The 26796-nt window shown below is 39.5% G+C and overlaps 1 protein-coding gene across 2 annotated transcripts in view; it reads right to left on the reverse strand.

Moving 5' to 3' along the window:
• Window positions 1-4198: 4198 nt before the first annotated feature.
• Window positions 4199-26796, reverse strand: part of satb2 (SATB homeobox 2) — a 62024-nt gene continuing 39426 nt past the window's right edge. The window contains exons 11-13 of one of the 2 annotated variants that reach the window (XM_066641310.1): window positions 26101-26253; window positions 20481-20675; window positions 4199-10080 (exon numbers count right to left, since the gene is read on the reverse strand). In XM_066641310.1, the coding sequence (XP_066497407.1) occupies window positions 9457-10080; window positions 20481-20675; window positions 26101-26253 (972 nt within the window). In that variant the 3' untranslated portion in view covers window positions 4199-9456. Of the gene's footprint in view, window positions 10081-20381; window positions 20676-26100; window positions 26254-26796 lie in introns of both variants that reach the window. The other variant, XM_066641309.1, reaches the window with a different exon arrangement.

Below are 26796 nucleotides of genomic sequence, written 5' to 3' on the forward strand. Positions count from 1 at the left end.
AGCTACTAACATTGTCAGAAATAGACACTACTTCATCTAAATCATTATCATTCACGTGATTTGTTTATGAAGAGTGGAAGCAGACATGAGGATCTAAAGCATCTCCTTGAGTGCATATATGAAGCTGTAGAATTTTCTAGAACTGTTTTCACTCACCCTTTCTGGGTAGAATAGATAGCCATTGCTAACCTGGGCAGTTAGCATTCTCTTCTGAAAAAAAAAAACGCACTCAATGTCCATTTTATCAGCTTTACTTACCATATTGGTACACTTTGTACTTCTACAAGTACAGCCTTGAGTCGAGTCCATCTGTTGCTTTGTATACTTTCTTTTATCCCCTTTCACCCTGCTCTGGTGTGTTAGTGTCTCCTGTGCTGGTAAAAGTGGATCAGACAACAGTGCTGCCTGAGTTTTTTGCCAGACTGCCTGCCAGGCCGACCTAGAGGAGTCATACGCGCTTACTGACTGACTGACACCTAATGTTGAAATGTGTATGCACCAGTAGGAACTGTTAATTCAGCCGTATTTCACATTCCAGTTTGTGAAATATATTTGCATTCTGTTCTTAACCGTTCTGCGGTGAACAGAGGTCTTCGTTTCCCTGGACAAGTACTCCTTTTGGGACCCAAAAAATGTGTGTTCAACTGTTCAAGGCGTCAGAAAGTTGACAGCTGATTTGGGACACACTTGCGCTTCAGCGCTGTAGGTCCACTATCCACTGCGGTGCAGCTCAGTGTTTTACTGGAGCCTCGAACAGAAATGTGTTGAACGTTGTTGAGGTAATATTTATCATAGTCTCTTCTTGAAATGTAACTCAGTAATAAATATTTAGTTCCCAGCGATGCCCTGTTCCTTTATCAAGTATAGATAGATTACTTGGTTGATAAAATGCTAAGGTGCTTGGTTTTAGAAATGTTCAAAAACTTAAATGTTATCTTGTTGCTTTTTGGTAAACGAGTTGCTTTAATGTCATCTCAACACAGTGATTCAGTTTTGTAGCATTGTATGAACAGAAAATAACGGGCTTTCCATGATCATACATACACTGTCAGCAACTGATAAGATAAACTATATTTACAGTTTATTATTTATTATTATTGTAAACAAAGACATTGATATGAATCACAAAAGCTTCTCCAGACCTTCCAATAAAATGGTAAAATGGTAATGTATTTTTGGCTTTCCTGTTTTTGAAATCCCACAAAAACCTCTGTGACAAACTCTTTGTCTACTCTTTGCTCTTGTTAAACCCCCTCTGCTGGATTGAGCCCACCAACCAAAAATATCCAACTAACAGCAGCTTTGGGCAGTGACCTGTGGCCAGTGATGAAGGACTAGACAACATAAAGATACATCGTAACATCAAAGTAGCCACTGTCTCACTATCTGAACTACAGTCTGTAACTATAGAACTACAAAGTGAACCTATTTGGTCAGTGAATCTGGAAGGATGCAGTGAGTGTAGAAACAAGGAGTTTATTTTAAGAGCATTATTGTATAATGTTCTGCAGCTTCACATTATCCTCCATTCAAGCAAAACTAAATACTGGAAATTTTGCGACACTTCCAACAAATATTGAACAGACCTAAGTCTAAAGTTAAAAAAAAAATGATATTTCACATTTATTTCTTACAAATTCCTTTGTCAGAGCAAATCAGCAAGAAATTATGAAAGTCTAGGTGGAGTTTTAATGGTTTATGTGGTATTTGACAATCTCAGTCTAAATTATTCTAACTAATCACATTCATCCCCATATTTTGACTGGTAATTAATTATATTCCTTCTGCCTCAAAGGCAGTACAGCCTTCAGATCCATTTTGAATGGTGATTTTGCACATGAACATAAAAATATCACCTAGTGTTCCTTTAAATAAACCTAATCCATTTGTATTAAGACTATAGACCCTAATTGTTCCAGTAATCAGATATCATTGTTTTAGTAAATGAGTGTGTGGATGGCAAACAGAACACAGTATTTTTTTTATTTGTTTTTAGCTAAGAAATGACCTACACACAGATATAAACAGATGTAGGAACAAGAGAAATCAGAAAACATCTCCGGCCACACAGCTCTTGGTTCCACACACAGTGTGACTGCTAAACCCCTTCCTCAGCAACAATAATGCCTTTTTATTGTGTCCCCTTAAAGCCCTCAGCCACACGGGCCCCCTGAGCTTTCTTACACGCACTTTTCTGTGGTCTGATAATTATAAACAGACACAAGAGTGTCACAGGCAAATATTCATTCTCTGGAAAAGGAGCAGGAAGTCCAGTGAGGTAGAAGATGGATGTTATTAGAGCTTAATTACAAGAGAAATGAACATTGCTCGTGGTGTGTGTAATCTCAGTGTACCAAATCAGAACAGCATTCAGAACAAATCGAAAACTTGTAGGTGAGCTGTTTGGACAGACGAGAAATTCAGAATGACAGTGGAAACCTCTGCCAGTCTTTATGGATTTAGCTGATTAAAGAGGCGTAGGCCAGGGGAAGTGTTGAATCCTGTCTACACTGCTCTGTTTTGTGAATGATAGCCACATGTCTCCAGAGGACAAGTGTGTGTGTGTGTGTGTGTGTGTGTAAGAGAGAGAGGGGGGGGGTCGGAGTGTAGTCTAAGAGTGGGTATGAAGGGTTATAAAATAATATATATACACCCTTTTAAATTTCCCTTATTATTATTATCATTAGTTTAGAGTGGTATGGAAAAATATAAATCTCACGAAAAAAATTAATACCTTTAGATTGGTGCAATTTATTTCTTTGCCTCCTCACTCTAATTTGCTGATGCAGCATCAGACAATGCACTGTTTGTTAAAATAAGTGAGCAAGAGACAAGTGAAACAGAGAGAGAGAGAGAGAGAGAGAGAGAGAGAGACCAGCATTGGGTTACCTGAGCTGTCGGCCGAGCTCAGAAACTCATCAGCCAGAAAACAAACTGGGCTGTCTCCTCTCTGGGTGGTCTGAGCCCTGCCACAATGGCAGAACCAAGTCTGACTCTGATCCAGCAGCTTAGGGACGCAGCGGTTCACCCTGCCAGAGCTACGGCTTCATATCAAAACCCCTCCAGCTCTCCTCACACCCAAAAAATCCTCCACTTAATCACATCCAGCCACAAACCTGGAGGGAAGAAAGGGTTAAAGCAAGCCAATTGAGCGAATAATAAGTTCAATTAGGAGATTGGGGGACTGGCGCTGAATGAAAACCAGAGGACACTGCTGCAAGCTGCTCTTGGACGAGAGGGAGGGAGGCCTGGCAGGAGGCCAGAGAGAGAGAGAGAGAGAGAGAGAGAGGCAAATAAACGTCTTGAGCCTCACCAACCAAATCAATGCATTTTGCAAACGCAAAAGTAATAGAAGAGAGCTATGCAGATTGGCATAATGCAACTAAACGCATTTCTGCAGCTCACATCATTATACTTAGTGTGCATTATGGGCTGTTGAGTGTTGAAGTAGCTTGAAGTTTTGGTATTTGCACATGAGGAAGTACCCAAGAGAGAGAAATACAGCTGTGCAATATCTGCCATGAAGGATCAAATAACATTACATAAATAAATACAATAAAACTCTAAAATGATCAAAAGTTGCAGTATGCAGTTCAGCATTCTGCTGAATGCTAATTTGAGGCCCATATGACCTCTTGCTCTTGGTGCTTTAATAATGCTCCTGTTCTAAAAAAATAGTTTCCCATTACATGGTTAAAGGTCCAAATCCACACAATAAAGGAGTCACTGACCAAAAAGCTGTTTTTTATTGAGTCGCCCATGATGATCAGTCGCCCAAATGCTCTTTATTGTTTATTTACAGGTCTTCCTCAGTGGATGAAAAAGGAACGATGACATTTTCACTGATCATTTCCAGTAACATCAGTCCGAAGACGCCCCGTGGGCCATTTTTTCCGCCCTCTATTATGGTTTGTTTTGATTGCTTTTTATGTACAAATGAAAGAGTGTTTGGTTCTTGTGGCTGCACCACTCGCTTTCCCCAAGTCCTGGTCCCTCTGCAAAAGACAACATTTCATTGTTCTGCAGACGACCGCTGTGCTTTCTGAACTTTCAGAATAGCCTTCGAGGACCGTCAGATGTTACGGTTTGTTTCATCTATATCCGGCTTTCAACTATAACAAATATAATAAGAAAGTACAAGGCCATGGGGGGAGACAGGTAGATGCACACTGATGCTTAGTTTTCCATTGATGCACTTTATTTAAATGACAGCAATTTGAGAAACAAAAACAAAAAACAAAACATTGACACACAAACCAAAAAAAAAAAAAAGCCAAATAATGCACATAACTTATTATCACTTAGTGATAATGATGATCCATTCTTTGATTGACAAGGACAAAAGTACCAATCCTGGAGTGGCAATCCTGATTCACATTGTAGGTGCTGATGAGGATAAATAATTCTTCTCCGAAGCAAGCAGACAGAGCATTTGTGCTTAGTTAAGAGGCACTGCAAGATTAAAAACATGTAATAAAAATTAAATTAAATAAATGTCTACCTCCTGCAATGAATCATTCAGGCAAAGTCATTGTCAAAAAGCTCAACAGTTTTGAATAGAAATGTTTTCTGTAAGGGCTTGTATTCATTGTCTTGTGTGTCTAGGAAATAAATCTTTAAGTGCTACAGCAGATTGGTTACAACAGAATTGTCACTTGATATTGCATATTTGTGTGTGTGTGTGTGTGTATGTTTGTGTCTGGCTGTGGTTAGTTCTTATACAGTCTAAAGTCAGATGTAACATTGAAAATTGAATGAATTCCTCATTTCTGTCTGTAAAACATGTCCAAAATGTAAAATTCTTCCTCCAAAAAAAAGTGTAAGGGTTAATGTGAGCCAACAGTTTTTCGAGTCATGTTCTAAGGCATTCCCCGGAACGTATGGCAGTGATGAATCAAACCCAAACTTTGTTTTAATCAAACGAATTGTGTGGTGAGAGAAGGTTTGGGAGCCCTCAAGCAGCTCCATTCTGGGAGTCTGCCTGCTCTCTAGGAACCACTTGTTTCCCCACAAGGGGACATGGTCACTTCCAATTAACCCCCAGACAGCACAGCGTGAGGGAGAGTGATTGTCTTCCTGCCTGGCGTCGGAGAAAATGAACAAAAGTGCGAGAAATTGAAAAGGCAGAGATGGTGGGGAAAAAAAAAAAAGACAGATAATTGGCGAGTGACCCTGACCTACACGCTCATCAGGGACTCTGTAGATTCTCATTGTTTTCTCTTCTGTCTCGCTCAGCACTAATCCCTGTGTGGGATAGAAGAGGAGGGGGAGAAGGTGAAGGGAGAAGCTGAACGAGTGGGAAGCCACCCTCATGGCAGGTTAAACACCAGTCTTGTCTCACCAAGACTGGGAATAATTTGTGAGGAAGGCGAGCATGGACTCATTAGAGCCGCTTGTCTTGGGCAGATGTGGGCACTGCAGGGGGCGGGGCCACCATGCAAAGGTAATGGCAGGGGCGGGCCTTGGCCTCCCAGGACTAAAACTGACTGACAAGCTTAAGTAAGGTGTAGATCCAGCGAACAATCAGCACTGTGTTATTATGCACCCTTATCAAAGCCTGCAACTATCTGACATTTAAAGAAGAGCTTAAAAACATGTCCTTCTCCTGCCATTGCCGAACTCATAACTATATCTCATATCGCATAAAATCATAAGATAAATATTCAGCAATTCATCCCTTCAGTGTGTTTTCAAAGATCCGTTAAGATGAGTGATTCAGATTGTGATTATGTATTTAAACACACTCTTAAAATTTAAGTTTCCTAAATGGCTCTTGGGCACAGTTGTAGGAAAAGCATGTTGATACTATTTTTAAAAAGATTTTTAAAAGCTTCTACTGAATTTCTGGATATATTTGTTAGCCTATAGCAAGGTACTTCAAAACATCCCAGGCCGGGATTTTCAAATGGCCTTCCGGAATTATATTGCTAATGAATCTGGTCATAATGGCTGGCCATTTTAAAATCCTGGTCTGGAACCTGGTCCAAAACTTTTGATTCTCAACCACCGGCTGCAGAGCAATACATGGCCATGGGTCATCAGATGCAGGGCTGACATCTGCCAACTATTGCTTAGAGAAACAGCATTATAACTGGATTATATAAAAAATATACCATTTTTATATACATAATGTGATTATTTTTCAATATTTTTGTAAGACTTATTACTCCAATTAAAGTAATTGTATGTGGTTATTAATATTTAAATCTACTGTGTCACCTCTATTTTAATGACGACTGAATACTCAAAATCTTCATGGAGAAATACTCTCAGGAAAAAATAAACATGTAAATATTAGATTTGTATTGCCTGTGCTCAAATCTTTTACTGCTCAAGCTCAGATTTGCTCATATTTACTCAGATTTGTAATACTCAAACCATTTCAAGTATCCAGTCTAGTTAATGTTTGACTCTGCTTCCAGTCTTCATCGGAATCTGTTGTGGAATCTGACCAGAGAAATGTTTAATGTGCTCTTCTCCATTAATGAAAACGAAGAGAAGAGCAGCAGTAACACTAGTCAAAAGTGGTAGTGGTTCAACCCACTGTGGTCCGATAAGTGGTCATAAAATTGTTGAGAACCCCTGCTGTATAGCGCCACAAGAGCCCAAGAGCATTAATTATTAAAAGTGGAAAACTACTCATATTTATTGTTTTTTGTGTCCTTAAATTATGAGTTTTGTTTCTCCATACTAAGATGAATTTCACCATAAGTGTCAAAAAATGCAAAGTAAGCCTGACTGGAGTCACATCTCTCACATCCTTCCATCAGCAGATCAAACAGGTAAAAAAAAAAAAAGTATGAACCACCAGTGTGAAAGCAGATCTAGGCCTCATTACTGGTCATTTGTTGGTGGTTAAGAGTTTGCCGACTAGAGAGCCCAGGCTGTGAAATGGAGAAACAAGGAGAGAGCAGTGGCTTCAAACACCACAACTAACTACGTAGTCTGAGGCTTCTCTCTGTCACAGCTTGTTCGGTGTGAAATGCGGCGGCCCCCCTGTGGGATGGCAGGGGCTGTTTTGTGAGCGCCAGCACTTCCATGTGAATTATTGTCACTCCTGCATACGTCTTATTAGAGAGCCCTGGTCCTGGCGGCTTTACCCAGGCTTCTAATTGAATAGGACTGAGAAACGCAGGACGGTTACAGCCGCGCCGCGGAGCCAGCCCTGGAAAGCAGAAGCGTCATACCCAGGATTCGAATCTAAGGAGAGGATGGAGTCCAGGATGGGCCACTTTCAGGACAATGCTATCAAGAGCAGGCAGAAATATATAGCATAGTCTTTAATATCACTGTTGTATATGTAATGTCAAATGTTCATAGTCTTTCCCAACATGAAGTTTGGGTTTTGAAGATAACAAACTGTTTGTATGTAGTCTAATGTGTTCCTTTTGTGTGAAAGGTTTGCAATGAAAGGTTTGCAGAGCATCTGCACATCAAAGACATGAAGTAAATGTTTGCATTTGTAATAGACAAAACATCTACAGAGACCATAAACTTCACCTAATTAAAAATAATAATAATAATAATAATAATAAAACAGTTTAAAAAGGTCAGTGTAAAGTTAACATTGACAATTACTCTGTTATCCAGAATGAACAGGTAGCAGCTGATTCTCAAAAGCAAATCAGGACCCCAGACCCGAGTGTCACTATGGTATTCACAGAGGCTTTGCACCAGAGGAGCCATGTTGCTTTGTACTGTACACAAGTCCATTTCCAGAGACGTAGATCAACACGTGTTTCTGTTGTGGATACAGAGTTTCAATTGGCTCAAAAAAAAAAAAAAAGGATTGTCGACACTTGTAAAAAATAATAAAAACTTCCAATTCTTATGTTTCTTCTGATTGTTGGATTCAACTCCAGCTCCATCTATTGCCGTTCTCTCTTTGGAAAAGGATGTAGTGTAGATAGAACTGGCAGTATACAACATCACAGGGTTTACTCAGGAATTCAGTAACTGCTTCTAATGCTCTCGTCCGTTTTGGCAGTGTTCCCCTCTTTCATAGAGTCTCTCATTACCAAAACAACAGCTTCATGGCAAAAGCTGATATAAGACCATGAAAGAAAACCCAAAAATAACAGCAATGACAGCAAGAACAACAATAATAACAATAATAATAATAATTGTGGATAAAGATAGCAATAAATAGAAATGTGGAGTAAAGTGTGGGTCGAGAGAGAGAGGGAGAGAGAGAGAGAGAGAGAGTGAGAGAGAGCTGAAGGAAAAATGGGAAGGAGGGATAAGAGGGAGGGGTGTGGGGCTACCACACATAAAGCGACTGACTGATGACAGTTGCTGGATATCTTTGACTTTCCTCCAGTTGGTCAAAGACAGACTGAGGCAGCTCACCTCAGTCTTACACACTTAATATATTTTTATTTACTATTAATCCACAAAGTCCTATGATTGTGTCCTTTTCTTGACACTCACTAGCCTTTCTAAGTGCAAAGAGAGTACAAAGTGATTTTGTGACAACAGTATTTGTACAAAACAAGCACTCAAAAATTCAGGACCTACGCACAGAGGTGTTGAGAGGAGTCCATGTAAGGCTTACATGGGTAGCAGGAAAAAGCGGCAGTTTGTCCAGCCACATTGGACTATCTGGAATGATGTGGTTGTTTGTGGGAGGGATGGCTCTATCTTCAAAGGGCCTGCTGGGCTAAGCGTGGACCTTTCAGGAGACCACATGTGTTTACAGTGGGTATACTGATGTATACACCCCAGCCTTCATCACTACCTCCAATACGCCCACTAGTCCAACCAACCACTTAAATGGCCAAGCAGAGCCACCTCTTGGAGACACAAAGAATGCCCCATCACAGAGGGGAGGAAGAGGAAAGCCACAGCCACCCACCAGGCTCCTTGATCAGGCAGGAGTAAAGATGCGTGGGTTCCTGTGGGGTTCCAGGGCTCATCTAAAGCTCCATCTCTGTCATTATTTGGAACACAGTAGAGTTGGAGGAAGGAGGGCAGGACAGTGGTCTTTAATGGTCGACCTCTCCACCCCTGGATCATGGGTCAGAAAGACCCAAAACCCAAAGAGTAAAGAGTCCTTTACTGAAAATGGGAGGGACTTGCTGAGAATCTCACCTTACTTTTCATAAATGTGGCTTACTGCCATCTTTGCTTGAGAAATCATGATATAAAATGTCTCCACTTGCCAGGTTTGGAATAAGAAATGTACTTTCACTTACTTTGATCACTTACTTTGAGAGTTTGATCCCTGTAAAACAATGATGGCAACTATCAGTGTCACATGGCACTTTGTGTGTGTACCCATCACCCCCACCCCAGCCCCCACCTCAGGTTTTTTATCATTGTCATCTCTTTTTTGGCTTCTCTTTGACCCTGTGTCAATTTCTTAACTGCTTTCAAAATGCAACTGTTTCTGTAAGTGTCATATCTGTTCCACATTTTACTTTCCCCAAATCCCTTGTCTCCACTGGTCGAAGATCTTTATCTCTGGTACTCAGCCTGGTCACGGGGGTTGGGGGATGAATTAGAAGAGGGCAGGGAGCTGGGTCGAACAGGGCCTAGAGACCCTCCCCTGTCCTTGGTCTCTTCTTGGCCTGAGGTGGAGGATGGTGTTGAGGCAGATGCTGAGGCACCTGCTGAGGCACCATCTTGCCCACTGTAGATCTCCTCATGCCCATCTTCACTGGATTCTGCATCCTCTGAGCCAGAGAGCAGCTCTTCATCTCGATACTCAGCCACATCCACTCCGCTGCCCTCGGCTCCGAGCTCCTTCAGCCGGCCGTGGTGCTTCACGTGGTAGCGCTGGTTCTGGAAGAATTTTACAATGGTGTGCTTGGGCAGGTCCAGCTGTGCTGAGAGGGTATGGATGGCCTCCTGGTCAGGGTACAGCCCCACATCCTGGATGAAACTCTGCAGGATGCCCAGAGCTTCCAATGAGATCTTGGTGCGAGAGCGGGGCTTTTTGGTAACACTGCCGTTTCCGCCAGGGCCGATGCTACTGGCACCTGTCTGAGGGTTGTCCTCTATCCCGGAGTTGGGGACTGGTTCCTCACTCCTCATGGGTGAGTGATCTTTCATTGGTGCCGCAGGCTGTCTGTGGAGTGCCTGATGAGAAAGAACAAAGAATCTGTTAGTAGGATACAGGGAACCCTCATCAAAAAGACATGCTGAGTAATGTCTATAGGACAGTTCTGACTGATTAGTGCAGAAGTGGCTCTAAGGACAAAGGTTCCCTTCGATGAATATTCTTCCAGCGCCACCAGAACTCTTGACTAGAATATTAAATCACCTCTAGTAAAATTCCAACCACATTGCCCTAGGTTCTAACTGTTCTAACCAATTGTATTACACAAATGCCACTGGAATGTTTCTCTTGTCATTCTTAAGGCAATATTGACACTGAGATCATTAACAGCACCAGGACTCTATGTTCAACCATATGGCGTACAAAGACAAGCCAGACAAAAGGAGGCGAAGGATGGACAAATACACACAATACCCAAAAATAAAGCTCATGTAAAAGGAATCTGTTATGAGGAAAACATGCCCATTTAACAGCTAATGGCTAGAGAGTTTTAAATCTGTCAAGTTCAGAGGAAACAAATAACATAATTCAAAATAGACTTTGGTTTTTACTGATTGACCACTGAGTAAAAAAGAAAAACACACATGTAGGGACATTTTTATTTTCATGAAGCTGTAAACCAATGCTGCTCTTGAACAAATGCAAAAAATATATAAATTTATTTATTTATTTATTTATTAGGTTGATGGTACAGCACTGCACTTTGGCTGAGGTGCCATGGCCTTTTTTCTAGATAAATCATTGAGCTAAATGAAGGGTAAGAGGAATGGTGGGCAGGATAGATTGAGAAGGAGAGCATGTGGTGAATAGCACTAATGTTGTAAATAGTAGTGGGAGTACAGGGAAAGGGAATTAATGTTCCTGAAGCTGTGGAAGGTGCAGCATGTCATAGCAGACCTATCGAGGTCTGTGGCGCTGTCCCGCTGGGTTTATGACCAGGGTGGAGTGCCCAATGCCGCCGCGCTGGAATGCTAAGCTATAAATCTGCGGTGCATTAAAATTAAAGGACCTACATAAAGATAATAGTCATTCGCTCTCTCTCTCTCTCTCTCTCTCTCTCTCTCTCTCTCTCTCTCTCTCTCTTGCTTGCTCTCTCCACTCAATAATAATAGGTTTTTTTTAAATAATATTGAGGGCAGGCCAGACCATGAAATTGCTCTAATTTCACTTGTGGGGGCTTTCTGGGGCTTGGTGCTTTATAGGCAGTGTGTAGGTTTGTCATTTTTTTCTTTCTCTTGAATTATTTTTGATGTCTCTGAGAAACAAACAGAGGCCACAAAAAGAATTGAGAAACTTGGATGGGTGTGGTTTTTAGAATCATGAACATTAAAACTGGCCACACGGCATAACACTGTGTATCTGTTAGTCTAAATACAGGGACCACACACAGTACAGCATTCAGCTACAGTGCAACGCAAACACAAGCTTTTATACAATAGGATGTAGTACATATGTTTAATATAGGTTTAAACTACCTAGAGCATTGTGCAGAGCAGCCTTTGTGCATTAATACTACTACTACTAATAATAATAATAATAATAAATAATAATATTTATAAACTGGCACGGTGGCGCAGCAGGTAGTGGGGCCTGGAGCTTGTGGGTTCGATTCCCGCTCCGGGTGACTGTTTGTGAGGAGTTGGTCTGTTCTCCCCGTGTCCGCATGGGTTTCATCCCACTGTCCAAAAACACACGTTGCAGGTGGATTGGCGACTCAAAAGTGTCCGTAGGTGTGAGTGAATGTGTGTGTGTCTGTGTTGTCCTGTGAAGGACTGGCGCCCCCTCCAGGGTGTATCCCCGCCTTGTGCCCAATGATTCCAGGTAGGCTCTGCACCCACCACGACCCAGAATTGGATAAGTGGTTACAGAGAATGAATGAATGATATTTAACATGTACAAGAACATGAGTAAATGTCATGGGTTTTTATAAGTTTCAGGAAAGAGGGAGGTTAAAAGCACGAGTATACAGATGCATTTTAAGACTGAATTTAAATAGCAATGGAGAATTTGACTGATGAAGTTGTGGTGGGAGAGAGTTTCAGAAGCAAGCCTTGAGCAAGTCTGGAGAAGGCTCAGTCACCAAGACTGCACAATTTGGAAAAGGGAACAGCAAGTAGGCCAGGTGAAGAAGATCTGAGAGTGCACTTAGGTGTGTAAAGTTGATGACGGTCAGATGGATAGGAAGGAGCTAGATTATTAGGGGCTCTGTAAGTCAGCAAGAGGAATATGAACTGCATATGATATTTAATCAGAAGCCTTTGGAGCTTTTGAAGGGCTCATATTGACATTCAGAAATTCTAATCAAGGTAATCTTGCCTACATTGATTATATCTATATTTATTTTAATTCTGTTCACTTTTTTGTGGCTAATTTTGATAGTATGCCACCGCCCACTGTGTGTTCATGTACCCTCTCCTTAAAACCACACTACTGCCATGTAGTCAAATGATTCTGCCCCATCCAGTCGAAGCAATATGGAGGAGAACCTATACACAGAGGCCAACCGAGCAACTTGAGCAGCTACTACCAAAGTCAAAAAGCTGTGTCTTTTGTTTGGACGTGAAAACGACATTGAACATAATCAAAAGTCAACTCTGATGTTTCAGTGACCAGTGTAAACATCATCTGTTTTTTAAAACACTTAAAGCACAATTTCATTACCAAATATGAACAGTGCATATAGACTGACGAGCTATCAGCATTAGGAAAGAATACCCAACTACACACATACTTGAGAATATTTACAGTACAAGCCTTTTCATTCATTAATTGTAATCAAGGTAAAATGTTACGTGATATTAATTTGCAATCATTTTGCCTAGCACTAATTTTGGATGTGAGTGAGAATCCACCATTAAGGACAGTAAGGACAGACATTAAGTTAATAATATTAATTTTTCTGAATAAATCATATAAGTGAGGGAAAGTCATTGGAAAATTTAATGTTTCTAGGGACTGGAGTTTGTTTTATTATGTTTGTCACTTCTCCTGTTAAAACTTTTGTGCTTAGTGGAGGCTTTATATCTCCACACACACACACACACACACACACACACACACACATTTATGGAATGCTCAGTCTCAGTTTCATTCTCTCACTAATAATCATGCCCATGAATTGTGGCAGAAGCAGCAGGCTGTCCACAGCAAAGCACTCTAATGGAGGAGAACACTAATGAAGAGAGCCCATGCCAAGACAGAAGAATAAAACCATCTCCAAATCAACCCATCGCTAAAACCGTTAAGTAAGCCCCCCATCCGTCCCCCTGCCCTCCCTCCATCTATTTCATTTACTGCTCCCTTTAGGTTGCCATAACCACAGCGTCTACTTTGAACACAGACTTTCTGCCCTCACACACTTATGGCATAATTCAATATTGCGACCCAACCATTCCCTGTGTTTTTTTAATTCCAACCAGGGACGGGTTTGTGAGTTCATTGCATTAAGGGGGAAAAATGTTTTTTTTTTTTTTTTTTTTTTTTTTTTTTAAATCAGGGCAAATTACAGCACAGAAGTATGAAAGAATTATAGAACATTAAAGATTCAGTTGATTCTTAATGAGGGCTGGTCCTCCTGAGGGGACCTGGGGTTGGGTGGGTGAGAAGGGATGGGGCTTTGTGGCCGCCAGAGACACCATTAACACAGAGATTAATATATAATGATGATAAAGACACTTTTCTGTTGGTTTTCTTTTGCATGACTTCACCTTTCTCAGTTATCGGCATGCATGCTAATTTTCATTTGCATTTGGCCAAGCTGCAATACCAAGGGACAGGATGAGTCACTTTATGTATTTGGGCATTACCTTGTATGTGTGTTTGCGTATGTGTGTGTGTGTTTGTCTGCATGTGGTTGTGTATCTCTGTGCATGTGAGAATGTATACATATTTTATATATTACCATAACATATTGTTGGCAATCATTGTAAAAGTAAATCAAATCAGATACAATTTAACATATAGCACAGTCCATAGTCATATAAGTTTATAGTTTATAAATTCTGAATGACACTTCTGGTGAGTATTTTATCGTATTTTATAGGGGTAATGCCTAAGCCACACAACACCAAAAAACCCAATACATATATGAGTGTTCAGTGGTGCAAGAAACATATGGAGGTTAGGGATTAAAACATTGCAGTGCACTGATTGGCCAAAGAGACTTTTCATACTATGCAATGCAATGCACACATCCAGCACAAGCTAGCCACTTCTAAAGTCTTAAGGCTACAATACACTCTCAGTCACTAGAGGAACAAACAGTGCAACTGTACTTTTAAAGGTACAACAGTTGTTTTAAAGTCCACTTTTTTCCTATAAGTACATTACATTGCCTTCTGCAGAAGGAGTGGTGAGTATTTGTAAGACTTTATTATAGAGCTTTGTACAATAAAATAACATAATTTAAGTCCTGGAGATTAAATGTGGCATATTAAATTAACATAATTTTAAAATCTACAATTATAATAGAATTTTACCCTAAGGTACCTAAAGGTATGAATATGTGCTCTTGAGGGTTCCACCAAAGTGACAGCAAAATGTACCACCACAGTGACAGTTTTTCTGACAGTGTAGAGATCTCAATGGCAGCTTGTAAAATTATGCCATGAACTTTTGTAGAGGTAAAAACATCATTTTAGCAATAGCTGATGAATACACGTTGAATAATCTGCATTTAGAGTTACCATGCGATTGTTTTGGTTTCCAAAGCTTGCTGTTTATTTTAGCAACTGTGTTTTTACGTGACATAAGTGGCTACATTTTAAAGAGAGCTGTGGTATAGGAAAATGAACAAGGTTCCAGATACCAAAAAGTGAGCAGAATCGAGTAGAGTAGGTACCATGCAGTGGAAAAGCACCATAATAAGGTACAATACAGGCTTGAATGTCATCCTCACTAATTACCTCTATGCTATGATATTTGTTGGGGATGATATCTTCTATAAAAAATGACCCTCTAGAGTGATGCCATAGAACAGGGGTCAATGATAGGCGAACTGTGGTCTGGGTGCGGACCCAGATGCTGTCCTATCCAGACCTGGACTGGATTGTGGAATGCTCTTCCTCAGGATATTAGAGGTCCTGCTAGTGTCAGCATTTTTAAATCAAACCTCTAAATATTTCTTTTTTTATTGGCTAATTAAAAAATGGCTAACAATGGCTAATTAAGTCAACTATGGGCTTGCGTCAAATTGGAAAGTTTATTTTAATTTTACTAAATTATATTAGTAGAGGTATCTCTATTATTATTTCTACACAGTGCCATGTATATTTTATTTTTAAATATGATTTATTTATTTATTTATTTATTGGTATAATGTTTTTTCTTTGTACAGGGTCCTTGGGTGCAATGCAGTGTTTATTTTAAATTGTTTACATTTTCTATCAATTACAGTACAGGTTTAGAGGTCCATGAATCTCACAGACCAATCAATGACGTGTTGTACACATCTCAGATGACACTACTCAGCCAATCAGATGTGCATTATGATGAGAAAAAGCACATTATGTTTAGAGTATTTATTTATAATCAATGAAACTTTAAAAAAAATTGTCAGTGAAAACTGAAAAATATTGATGAAATATATCCAATTGTAATTGTAAAGCGATATAACTAAATAAAATGTTGATATAACTACTAGGCTATTTCAATATACATGCATCATCATAATGCAAGTTTATAATGCAGGACCTTGGCCTGAGGACATTTTTTCTTACTGAACGTTAAGGAATTTTCATTAAATACCCCTGCAATACAAGAACCACATTTGGTTGTGAAAATTTTTCAGTGAGTGACTCTGGTACCCAAAGAAGGATTTCTGTAAACAAGATTTGAGAGGATGAATCTTGCAAAGACCTACAAACATAAACTGAATGTAAAGATTCTGAAACCTTATTTTTTAGATAAGCATAAGTGTGTTTCAGTGCATGCACATTATCAGTTCCCTCTTCAATCCAGCACTCAGTGGGGGTCTCAGGGCACAAGACAGGGTCCAGTAGGGCATTGTCCAGCACACAGCAACAGCATCCAATTTAGTAAAAACAAAAGAGAAATTATTCATAAGCAGACTCCTGCCAAATGAACAGCGGGAGGCACTTACGGCCATGAGCACGGCACAAATAGTGCTGAGGAGGCTAGAACACATGCCTGGGTCACTCAAACAGTGTGTGTGTGTGTGTGTGTGTGTGTGTTTGTGCGCGTGTCTGAGTACCCTATGTGTCTACACATCCCTGTGGGTCAGTGTTAGGTTCCAGCATCATGTTTCATGTCATTCACTGTAATTATTATTGTAAAGACGATGAAAAACCTAAACTTCAAAATGAGATGTCAAACCTTGCTGGATTCTGTGTAGATTTTATGAATGAATGGTTCTTTAAAAAAAAGTCATGTATGTGTACATTTTGTGAATCTGTTAACAACTTACAAACAACTTTTGTAAACGACTTATAATTATATCACATAATGTAAAAGTCCTATAACATTAAGGTTTTTGGTGTTAGCAGTCATGATTTCCTCCATGCTGGCTCAGTCAGGACAGAAATAGTACAGAGTATATCATTGGTCATACAGCCAATGCTATTGGTTAGGGACGTGAATTTGCATGCCAAACTTTCGAAACTTCACAGACTATATTTTTTACCCCGAAGGTATGTGCAAAACCCTGAAAAACCTGCATGATTACAGCTTAAAGCTAATAAATGCTAATAAAATCTAATAAATTCATAGTTTTTTAAGATTTATTAAGACAAAACAAAAGTGTTCATCTAATTAATCAACTGCAATTTGCATAAGAAAAAACTTGACGTCCAAGTACCTCAGTGTGTCAGTGTGTGTGGGTGCATTAGCAGCTGGGACACATGTGTGGTCTGTGGTGGCAGGCTGGCTGGAGCCGAAGGGATGCTGGGTAGTTTGATCTGGGGAGGGGCCCTCATTACTGTGTCAGGGAAACAACAACAGCAATAGGGACACCCACAAACACACACTAAGATACATTGGGCCTACACTTCCTGTGAACGTCACATCAAAATCCTAATGACATGTGAAGTTTGCTCTTTAAACTACAGGCTTATTATTATGTTATTAATAAGTCAAAATGTTCAGTAACTGCCTATAAAGTCTAGACTCCCTTGCAGGGCTGGTGTAAAGCCAGTTCTTGTTTTTCAGTCTTACGAGTTAAAGGCCATGGCTGTTCTGGGATCAGTTGCCTGAGTGCTGTAAGTGTTTTCTTTATATATTTAGCTTTCTCTGTCCTATGTGTGGTGGCTCGTCTGGGCCTCATGTCAGGAGAGCCCTGGAATGTGTTAATGGAGCAACCACAGTTTCCTTCCTGCGATGAGCATTTACATACCGCACAAATACATAAAGACAAAGGAAGAGAGAGGAAACTGTGAATGACTTCAGAGGACTTCAAGAAAGAGTGGCTAAGGATGCAAACACTTGAAAACTTCCAGCAGCTCATCAAGGACACCAAGCAACATGCTAGTGTCTGTGAAGCTGCTCATGAAACAAACTTTGGTCTAAAAAAACAAACTGCTTTGCAGTCTTTCCAGGGATGAAGACAAGTGTTTTTTGGGTGTTGACATTGAAATAATAAATATACTGAAGAATAACAATTTCTATCAAATAAAAAACTTATAAAAAAGTTATTTATGCAGAAAACACAAATGACAACCACAAAAATGGCATAGAAGATGCAGAGAAATAAAGTGCTTTTAATTATAAGCGATTATATTAGGGCCTTATCGGCCACCCTTACCACACACACACACATTCACTCTTTTGAGTAGCCAATCCGCTTACCAGCGTGTGTTTTTGGACCATGGGAGGACACCGGAGCACCCGGAGGAAACCCACACGGACACGGGGAGAACCCACGACTTCCAGATCTCTGATGCTATGTGAATGCGAAACTACCTGCTGCACCACCGTCCCACCTCTGTTCTTCTTGTTATTTAAAAAAGCTTAAATAATAAGCAACATGCTGTCTACTAAACTGCAGCAGTTAAAGAAAATATGATCTATTTTAATGAGAGGAGCAAAACGCAGAAGCAGAGCCTCTCACTCCACCACTGATATTCAGAAACACTGCTGAACTCTCCATGTTGTTCTGTAGACTGAGGTGAATTCAGTGCGTTCTTTAGTTGCATTCCCTAAAGTAAAATGATAAGTATATCATTGCTTTGACTCAGATTGTTGAGATAAAAATACGTCAGACAGGGTGTGGAAGTTCCAATATGTTAAAACTTACTCCCTTTTCCCTGCACATAATCTTACTGGAGCTACAACAAGAGAACAGATATAATATGTGTCAATATTAGTATTACCATATTGATCATGAAACATCTATTCTGTAATTAGAGGTTTAAAAAAAAAGCACTGGAGCTACTTTTAGCTACAGGGCATGGGCTGTGCCTCCCAGATGTGTCAATTCCTTTATGGTCAATATGGTGCAATAGTTCATGGCTAAAGCCACTGTAGAATAACCATAGTGACCAACTACAGTGAATTCCCATGAGTCACACAGCATGCAAGTGTGTGTGTATGTGTGTGTTCTGGCTCTTCCCGTCATTAATAATATCAGGGCTGTGGTGGCACTGTCTGTCAGGGTGTGTCCTAATGGGGCATTTCCTACTGCGCCCAAATCACATAAATAAGTACAACCACACACACACACACACACAAACATTTAAACACCATTTCAACTACGCACATGAAAGGAGAGCAAAGCACAGAGTGGAGGAAAGAGTAAAATCGTAGAAAACATAACAAAAGAGGGCCCACATCATGAACAACGTTTTCATTTTTTATGAAATAAACAGCGGGGTTTAGCATGTAAACACTCTTAAAGTTTCAAAAGGCACTATTTACTCCTCAGTCCATGCTGTCTATATACTGATAATATGCTGTATAACCAGTCTTTTTCATGATGTTATGAAAACCATTATACATATCCACAAATATACAACAGATTAGCTCCACCCATTCTCCCTGAAGTTATATCTTTTTAATTTGACCACTTTTGAAAGCAGCGCAGCCAAACAGAATGAGGATCATTATATATAATTCTAAATGGCCCAGTAAAATCCTGTATATAGTTACGTTATAAATACAGAGGTTCAAACAATGAATAATTATTGTTTTTGATATAAAACTACTCAAATGTCATAAATGGACCTAAATAACTAACTAAAAAAGTTAGTTATTGGTTGTTTCTGGTGACGGCACGACAACCAAAAAAATGGATCAGTTTTGTCCCAACAACTAGAACTTTTTCCACAAACACTGATGAATTTGTTCGTCTTCTGCTAAGTCACTAGCTGTTAACACTTTTGAAAGCAGCTTAAACAAGGCTTAACCTAAGTTATGGATATTTGAACTGTAAATGAAAACAAAGTCCGTGCTTCTGAATGAACAAATGAAACCCATTGTGATATTTACTCTTTTCCAAAATGGAATTTATATTAGCCAGAGTCACTGTTTTTCTGTTTTATGATAAGCATAAGATGTCTTTTTGCATCTGTTGCAAACAAGGCAATTCTAAAAAAAACCTCATATTTCTGCATAGTTTCATATGACAAATAGTGTTTGAATTTTTTTAAATTACATTTTTTAGTTGTTTACTTTAAGTCACATGTGGTTTGTGTAGCTTTAATGCAAAGATAGTTTCCAGATTTGTATTTATTTATTTATTTTTGCTTCACGTTCAATATGTCATAACCTTCAGGCTTTACCATGTGAGTTAATTTTGAAAAGTATTAAAATAAATATGTATGATGCTTAGGCAGAGTGTGGAGTTTATAGAGCAGACAGCATTGATCTGAATATCAAGTGTTTAGGGAAAAAGTAGATTTATGTGAGTACCATTTGGGAGTGCATGTATTTACATACATGAATGTGTGTCCGTGTGTGTGTGTGTGTGTGTGTGTGTGTGTGTGTGTGTGTAAGTATAGGTCTGAATAGTATGTGTCCTTAGTGTATACTGTAATGAACCTGGCTGGCGAAAGGGAAAGTCAATTTAATCAGTACTGTGTTATTTGGATCTGTGTGTGTGTGTGTGTGTGTGTGTGTGTATGATTAAAGAGGGCTGGGTGTATTAGGTTATTAGAGGTTGGCAGGGGTCCTGCATTAGATGGCCTTGATATTAAAACAAAAGCTCCTCAGATGTGCATGTGATCCCAGAAAGAAATACGATCCATGGTCTACCCTTTCTCCCTCAAAAGAACTATTACCAATATGGAAACACATCATAAACTACAAAATAAACCAAACAAGCAAAACAAAATTAACACATTTTTTTTCTAGTGTTTCATTAATTATTCACCATGATATGCTGATATTCCCAGGCTCCTGCAGTCAAACAGCTAATCAACTCTGATTTCAGCAGGCGTGTCTGTGAGTCTGGCCTTTGACTTGTGCTGACCTGAGGTTCTGAGGGCAGATGAAGGACGGTGTGTAAGCGTTCGCTGTGGTGATGGCGGGACTCCTCCTCGTAAACCATGTCCCTGTCAGCCTGGGGAAGCGAGAGAAAACGGCGGATCGTACACAGGTTCTCCCACAGAGTCCTGTTCTCTGGGCTGGGGCTCTCCTTCCAACGCAATAACTCACACAGCCAACCCTGAGAGAGAGAGAGAGGGAGAGAAAAGGGAGAGATGATTGTGGGGAAACACTGTTCAATCTGGTTTGTTTACGTTCAGTTCTCTGTGTCTTTTAAGGTGGAACGGTATGTTTGAGGAAAAAAACAACAACTGTTGTTCGTTTGCTGAAGTTTAACTTGTTTGTACGTTTTTTTTACTGTTTGAATTACCACAGAAACTTTGGTACTGGAGGTGTTTAGTTTTGTAGAATTTTCGGTCTGTGTTTACTTTTGTGTAGTTAGCACTCTCTCGCATTTAGAGTCAGTTCCATGTAGATCAAAAATAAATCAGTATTACCTGCCTACAGAGTAGGAACAAAGCAATATCCTCATCTCAAGTCATGCTTTTCAATATTTGGAGGCTGTTTCTCTGCCGTGAGCAAAGACAGATAAAAAGCCTAGCATACCAGACTGAAACACTTTGTTTTTTGTTACCCATTTACAGACACTGGGGTAAACATATTATACCATCTTCAGAATTTTATTCATTCATTCATTGTCTGTAACCGCTTATCCAGTATAGGGTCGCAGTGGGTCTGCAGCCTACCGGAATAACTGGGCGCAAGGCGAGAACACACCCTGGAGGGGGCGCCAGTCCTTCACAGGCAACACACACTGGTCCCTGGAGCTGTGTGACTATAACACTACCTGCTTCGCCATGCTGCCCCTTCAGAATTTTATCATTGTTATTATTGTTACTCGATTAAATTAAATGCAACACAAAGCTGTGGCCTAGGTTGTGGCAAAGGTAGGCTACATCTCTTGACTGCTACTTCATAGAAGACATTTCTGAAACAGCTGAGAAAGGCAGCTTACATTCGAAGTTCTCTGTATGTCATGTACGATGCGAAGCAGAAAAGCATTAAACATGGCAAAAATGTAGGTTGTCCCTAGACATGAAATGATGCAGTTCTAGCTGTGGAATGTTTCAAAAGAAATTTTTATCCAGATTTCAACTCTAAAATGAATACTGGGAAAGTTCTTAAAATGTCACAGAGGAAAAAAAACTCAAATAGGAGCTTGTGTTAATGTCACTGTAATTTCTCATAGACAAAAGTCAGATCATTTGGAAAAACATAAGCCTGTCTCCTCAGATGAAGACCTCATTAATCTCACACATCTCTCCTGTTGAGTTTTAGTAGAGATGTCAGTAAAGTCATAAACTGTGCTCAGATTTGCCAGATTAACTAAACACTACTCCTCTACCTTGATCTCTCCTTTATCTCTATCATGCCTCATGTCTCCTTTTTGTTTCATTCTTTTTCTCCCCAGAAATATAAGTCTCTTGAGCCATTATAGAGCAAACTATGAGCCATAACATTTTCCTCTGGCACTTCATAGTGTGAAGGGTAGGAAGTAGGGTAAGAATGAAATAGAAAAGAGAGGAGTGATGTGGGAGAGAGAGAGAGAGAGAGAGAGAGAGTTAGAGGGAAGTGGAAGTGAAAGAGAAAGTGAAAAGGAGAGAGAAGAGGAAGATTTGATTATCTCTGCTAGACTGGGCCACTCTTTGACACCAGCTGTTGTGTGCACCCAACCTCCACCAGCACCCAGTGTTAATAACCTGATCAGAGCTCTCTCTCTCTCTCTCTCTCTCTCTCTCTCTCTCTCACTCACTCCCTCTCTCTCTCTCTCCTCTCTCTCTCTCTCTCTCTCTCTCTCACTCACTCCTCTCTCTCTCTCTCTCTCTCTCTCTCTCTCTCTCTCTCTCTCTCTCTCTCTCTCTCTGCCCCTAAGCTCCTCCTGGCCAGCTGCAGCAGATGGGCGCGTTCAGCCATAACCCCCCACCACCCAACCCTGAAGTTGGGAGACCCTAATACATCTGCCATACGCAAACACCCACTTAAATACACACACGCACATGCACACACACAAACACACACACACTTCTGCACTACTACTGTACATAATGCCTCTCGTATCTTTGGTTTGCAGTGGTCACACCTGCACTCGCACAGTTTACAGTGCTTGTGCAAATGGGCCGTTAGAGCCCTTTCACCACTCAGACCCTTTTATGGAAAAAATTTGGCACAGCTGGGTAGGATCAGATTTGACTAAATCAATTATCTCTCTTCGCTCTCAAATGGGGAAGGGACCCACAAACCGTCTAGCAGATTTTTACCCCCAAAAATATTCCTTTATCAACACTCTCAGATAAATGGCATAGTTGAAAGACACCACACCATCATTTACCGTTCTGGGTCTGGGGTTTTTCAAAACATTTCAGTCTCTTGAGCTATTAGAAGCTTATTTCATAATTATATTAAAGCTTGCTTTGGCACAATACTTGCAATAAACCAGTTATGATCTAAATATTGATTCTGTTTGTATACCCTGACACAAATGGAATTCTTTTCACCAACAAAATATTCTTAAAGGCAATTAAAACATTAAATGCCCAAGACACTTGAAAATACATAGGAACATCTCAGTCCATATAGTCACTGAATAATCAGAGCTAGGACTGGGATTTTAAAAGGCTTCCAGGCCTACTTATGGTACAATTTAATTTAATGAAGCAGCTTACTGTGAATCCTTTATTCATAATCCAGTATACACAGAGCTGGGCGATATGGCTAAAAACTATATCATGATACATGATAAACCCTAACCCTATGCTGATCAATCTCAATATTTATCACGATATTAAATTGCTGTTAGCATATAGTTTTTAAAGAACGTGATTCTAAAATTGCAGAATACACCAAATTTTCTTTTACAATACAATATTTATATTTTTATTATAAGAACCGAATATACATGCAGATTATATGCAAATTACTCCAATGCACAAGGGAAGATTTCACTAGACAAAAAAATATAATTTTGATTATCATCCCCAAATAGTGAAAAACACATTCTAACATAATTTTCTTAATATAAAAAAGTATTTTTGTGTCAAGAAAGTGTCATTGTCTTAAGCATTTACCACTTAAATATTTAGAAAGAATAACAAGATAAATTAAGAAGGTTTAAAAAAAATAAGCACTCCCAATATAAAGTAAATGTATCTCACGAGAACCCATTAAAAGTCTTGTAACAGTAAGAAAACTAAAACACTTGTTGTGATATATATCTGCAATGCTTGTTGCCAAGAGAATCGGCCTGATCTAAGCCGTCAAATCCAATATACATTGCCTGAAGAAAAACCCACCTAAAGTGAAGAAATAATACAAGTTTCTGTGTTTGTGTGTTCACTTTTCCAAGAGGGGCTCACCTACAAAAGGGGATACCTATATGCATGCTATTATGGTAAATGAACGTGGAGCAAAAAAAGAAAGCCCCAAACACAGAGAGAACAGGGGACTATAACATGTTTAATTCACATATGTTTAATTCATAAACAAAATTACTTGATGTAAACATATTGTCTTGTTTATGATTACAATCTCATGAGGTTCCATATGTCCATTTACTGTAATAGCAGGAGTATGTGTGGCTGACTGTGTGCTACAGGATCAGGATGCTTCCGTTGGAGTAAACCTCTATTGAATGGAACGCAATTGCCCAAATGAATATTGAGCAAAACTTTATAGATTAAATTAATATCATTTTATCACCAATCACTAAAGATACATGAGTTTATAATGTGTTATATGGCTTGTAAAACTACTTATAATTTCTGGCCAAATTATTTATTTATAAATTGCAATAGTTTATAATTAGTTACAGCTATATATTTAACACTTCATAAAGCAGATGTTAGAAAAGCATGACTTTATAACATCATGTCATTCTCCATAAGAACACTGTAGACTCAAATGTGATGCTAGACATTCATTGTAAAACATTACCAATATAGCACATTGTAAATGCTTTATGAATAAAGAATCATTAGAAAGAGATGCCTTAGTAACTAGGCAGATATTTCCCTGAACTTTTCCTCAAACTACTGCTCCTTTTCTTCTCTACTGTTAGTGATTTCATCTAAATCAGCATAGTACTGTATATCTCCACACAGGTGAGTTTGAAGGACAGAAGTATGTCGCCAGTAATCAGGCTATCTCAGCGCTTTAGAGGGAGCACAATGGAACATCCCTCCACTGAGCGGATCTGATTGTGAATGAGTCAGAGAGAGAGAGAGAGAGAGAGAGAGAGAGAGAGAGAGAGAGAGAGATTGAGATCTTTGGTATGGATCTACAATATACAAGAGAAGACAGCAGGTCACGGTGGGGCTTATGGAAAGCATTTTGCTGGTCATCTGAAACATAAACCATGTCTATCTGCCACTGTTGTTGTTTACCAACTACAGAGATGTGCCTTGATCAGATACCGAGAGAAGACTCCCGCCTACTGAAGAGCAACCATGGCTTAACCTCATGTTTCATGTATATTGCTTCCAGCTTGATCTCGCTCTAATGTGGGAAGGAAGCATGCACTGAGCATTCATTCAACAGTTTATATAAAGCTAAAACATTTTGCTGCTAAGCTGTTATAATACTTTTATAAAGGTACAGCCCAATTACTCTTATAAACCTAAACAATGGTTTCTAAAGGCTCTCCCTTTCGCTCTGATGTAGTTATAGTTTTATAAATAACAGCTATTGGTTATTTAATAATTCCTCAAAACATCCAGGATATGGCAGTGCGTACAAAATTCTATTATATACACCTAAAACTTTAGAATAATGACTATTTTATAAGTTAAAGTTTACAGCACTGTCCTGAAATTAAGGGGATTTGGGAGTGAGGAGGGAGTGTTTCCTACCCTCCTCCAAATGTTACATAGTCCAGTTTCTGCAGTATTGAGCTTAGAGTAGCAATGACAGAGGCTATGTTCTTCCTGTTACAGGTCAGAGAAGCTTCACAATGATTCTGAAGCTGTAATTTTAAGGTAAACATATTATTTTGCATTCCTTTAGATAAGTGAGTGCTTTTTATTAAATTTCTGAAATCAATAATAATATGCAAAAAGCACACAAAAGAAAATCACAAGCTATCTATTGTGAACAATCTATTGTTTGAGCAAGTCTTTACAAATTAAATATCTAAACTGAGAAGGGGGAGAACAGTTTTTTTAATGATGTATGGAACAACAAAATGTCTGAGTTGGTTCATGTTTGTCCTGTCACTGTTCTCCTGCTAACCATGGGATAAGGGTTTAGGATATTTGTTTACCTCAGAACCAAAAAAAAAGTCCCTTCTACCACAGTTCTACCACACTAATGTTTAATACAATTTCTTTAAATGTGTAGCCATTAGAAAGAAAAAGAAATGTGGGCCCATGTATACTACTTTAAAGTCCTTTGGGTTAACATGAAACACAATGCAAACTATATCCCATCATAAACATATGCACTTACGCAACTTGGCATTTACCCACATGGATAAAATCCCTCAGTGACAGAATCTACTTTCAAATGCTTGTCATTAATGCACTGAAATTGGAGATACAAGTACAAGTGTTTACCTGGCTCTTATTGGCTGCCACCTTGGCAAATAGTGCCTGAGAGACCTTGGCCCGTTTCATCTCCTGCTGGATCTCATCATAGATGGACGAGGTGATGTTGACCAGTGTCTCAAGCTTCAGGGGAAGGTCAGGGTTTGGACAGGAGGGTTTGGGCTACAGGAAACCATGAGCAGAAATTCACAAAGACAAAAATGTTAGGAGAATTCTTCAGTGAGTTAAATGCTAAATACTTCTCAAAAATACATAAATAAGGGTTTGAGAGGGAGCCATGTTTGTATCGACAGTGAACAGAGCAGGGCGCTTTGGTAGAGAAGTCGTTAAGGCATTCTCTTGCATCTGCTATGTGATTTAGATTTGAATTATGGTGTATTGATTTAAGAGTACAGTGTTTTCCTTGTGTAGTTTGAAATGCTTCTGCAAGCACAGGCAAGTTAATCTCACATTCCCCAGCACAAACGATAGCCAGATAACTGTATACAGACATAATAATAATAATAATACACAACTACATTCCTACAGACTACAGAATGATCAGAGATTCCTTTATCGGGCCCATTTTATTGATGGCGGTCTAAAGTTTGAAAACAGTCCTGCTCAAATGACCCACCGTGACACTACATTTGAAAAGAAAACGTTCCAGGTCATTTACTTAATATAAACATGTTCAGACAGGAGCAGAGCTGTACTTGTCTTCCT

This window comes from Hoplias malabaricus, chromosome 12 (genome assembly GCF_029633855.1).
Source record: "Hoplias malabaricus isolate fHopMal1 chromosome 12, fHopMal1.hap1, whole genome shotgun sequence".
In the NCBI taxonomy this organism is placed as follows: domain Eukaryota; kingdom Metazoa; phylum Chordata; class Actinopteri; order Characiformes; family Erythrinidae; genus Hoplias; species Hoplias malabaricus.